The sequence below is a fragment of the Engraulis encrasicolus genome, chromosome 3 (genome assembly GCF_034702125.1).
Source record: "Engraulis encrasicolus isolate BLACKSEA-1 chromosome 3, IST_EnEncr_1.0, whole genome shotgun sequence".
NCBI lineage: Eukaryota > Metazoa > Chordata > Actinopteri > Clupeiformes > Engraulidae > Engraulis > Engraulis encrasicolus.
This window is the reverse complement of record NC_085859.1, coordinates 22,145,595-22,148,094: the sequence shown is the minus strand read 5'-3', so window position 1 is coordinate 22,148,094 and position 2,500 is coordinate 22,145,595. Positions and strand designations below refer to the sequence as shown.

Below are 2,500 nucleotides of genomic sequence, written 5' to 3'. Positions count from 1 at the left end.
GCAGGAATACAATGCAGGAACATAGAACCCTTTTTAGAAAAATGGTCCTATGTTCCCCACTCCCATACAAAGACAGGGGAACATAGGACCCGGGGAACATAGGTATGCTCCCGTTGTGGCTCACTGACTGAGGTACATCACAGATGATTCTCTGTTATCATTACTGAATGATTTCACACAAGTCTATTCACGTGTTCATGTAGTCTCATGTGTTCACGTAGTCTATTTGCGTGTTGTGGCACTCTGTAAATGGTCAGGGGAGTCTTAACCCTCTGAGGTCTGAGTGCCCTTCAGAGGGCAATGTGTCTCCAAAAACAAATCTGTAACTCTGTGAGTTTTTGTCATTGAAGCATATAAGTCACACCATTAGAAACCAGCAATATATATATATATGAAATGAAAATACTTCAGAATGTCAGGGTGGTGCAAGCAGCCTAAAAGCCTCTGAAAGGCCTTAGACCTCAGAGGGTTAACAGCTAGAAGGCCTTGAGAGTGAATGGTCACGTCGAATCTTAGCATCTTGGGGCCCTCTCGTGGCCTAATGGTAGGACACTGGGTTGCTACGCCGGCGACCCGGGTTCGACTCCGGTTCGGGTCATTTGCCGATCATTCCCAGTCTCTCTCTCTCTCTCTCCTAACTCATTTCCTGTATATCCTCCACTGTCCTGTCAAAAAAGGAGAAACATTGTAGTATCTTGGGCTCTGTGATGTCGTCATGGAGATCTTCTCCGCTGCACTTCAAATGGACAGCAAGTCTACGTTCTATGAACCAAAACAATGCCATTTGGTTGTTTTTGATAAGGCCTAATTATAATGTTCACTAGCAAATTTTGGTCACAACCTCAACACAAACAAAATTCCGTGCAACCCCTGAAATCTCTGGCGCACCCCCAGGGGGTGCCCGCACCCCAGGTTAAGAACCACTGGTGTATGGGACCAAAGTAGTGCTGATCAGCACCGGGGCACCATCAACAACACTGACTCATGACAGCACGCTCACGACACAACCCCCAGATAGACACACGCACACACACACGCACACACACACACACACACACACACGCTCACACGCACACACACACGTCCAAGCAACTTGTTGGGAGCTATAACCCCAGCCACAATATAAGGCCAACATGTCTGACAGCACCTGTACAGCACCTGGCCAAAACATAATCCTAGGTCAATTGAGACATGCAGCCATGTCTTTCTTTTACCTATTCTAGTGATGCCACTCATCAGCTCCTCTACCTGTTGACGTATGCTAATTGGCATTGTGTGGTTCACTGACTGGAACTAATGTGTTCTAGTAAGACTTGAGTGCTAGCCTCTGTTAGTGACACCAAGTATACCAAAAACAGGTAATAAGAGCGACAGCAGGTATAGCAGCAGCATGCATAGGTAGGTGGAATCTAATGTCTTGCATGACGTTGACTTTCTGGACCAGGAGTGTTCCATCTGTGATAGTGACACAGAGTGGACCAAAACAGCAGGGAATGCAGCGGTATGTCAGTACTACAGTAGGTAAAGGATCATCAGGTGTATGTCGTACCTTGTTACCCCAGGTGTACCAAACACAGGTAACGAAACCACAGGTGCAGTAGAGCGACAGCACGTACAGCGGGAAGGACCAAACACAAAGGTGCGGAACAGCTAAGCAACAAACAACACGGCATCATTGGAATTTACTCTTCCTAGGTGCAGGACAAAAGGCGGAAAGTATCTGATAGCGGTAAGAGTACCTGATGCCTGTCACATGCCTGATGAAGACCCTGTTGGGTCGAAACGTTGTACTGTATGAGCTGAATACATCTTCAAGTGGAGCTACAGCGTGCGGACATCTACTCGTTCCACTATCATTGGCATGTACTACATGAGAAGATGGAGGTGCACCTCACCTTGTTGTGCTACAGTAGGTAGGCCTACAGGATCATAAGGTGTCTGTATCACCTTGTTACCACAGGTGTACCAAGCACAGGTAATGAAACCGCAGGTACAGTAGAGCAACAGCATATACAGCAAGAAGGACCAAACACAGGTGCGGAACAGCTAAGCAAACAACAACATAGCACCATTGGCATGTACTACTGTATAGGAGAAGAGAGGAGGTACATCTACATGACAAGATAGGAGAAGATAGGAGGTACATCTACATGAGAAGATAGGAGAAGATAGGAGGTGCATCAACATGAGAAGAGAGGAGAAGATAGGAGGTGCATCAACATGAGAAGATAGGAGGTGCATCTACATGAGAAGAGAGGAGAAGATAGGAGGTGCATCAACATGAGAAGATAGGAGAAGATAGGAGGTGCATCTCACCTTGTTGGAGGCCATCTCGCTGACCGAGTGTCGGGTCTGCAGGGTCTCCAGCTGGTCCAGGCACCAGTCCAGCTCCTCCAGCGTCTCCGTCGCCAGCTTCTGGTAGGCCTCCTCTGGAAGGGGGAGAGGGGAGGAGGGGGGGAGAGGAGGAGGGGAAGACGGAAGAGGAGGAGGAGGGGGGGAA

At 48.1% G+C, this 2,500-nt stretch overlaps 1 protein-coding gene across 4 annotated transcripts in view; it reads right to left on the bottom strand.

Moving 5' to 3' along the window:
* pde4d (phosphodiesterase 4D, cAMP-specific) overlaps positions 1 to 2,500 on the bottom strand; it is a 273,715-nt gene that overhangs the window by 27,269 nt on the left and 243,946 nt on the right. For all 4 annotated transcript variants that reach the window (XM_063194992.1, XM_063194991.1, XM_063194993.1 and 1 more), the window contains one exon: positions 2,317 to 2,429. In XM_063194992.1, coding sequence (XP_063051062.1) covers positions 2,317 to 2,429 — 113 coding nt within the window. The remainder of the gene's footprint in view (positions 1 to 2,316; positions 2,430 to 2,500) is intronic.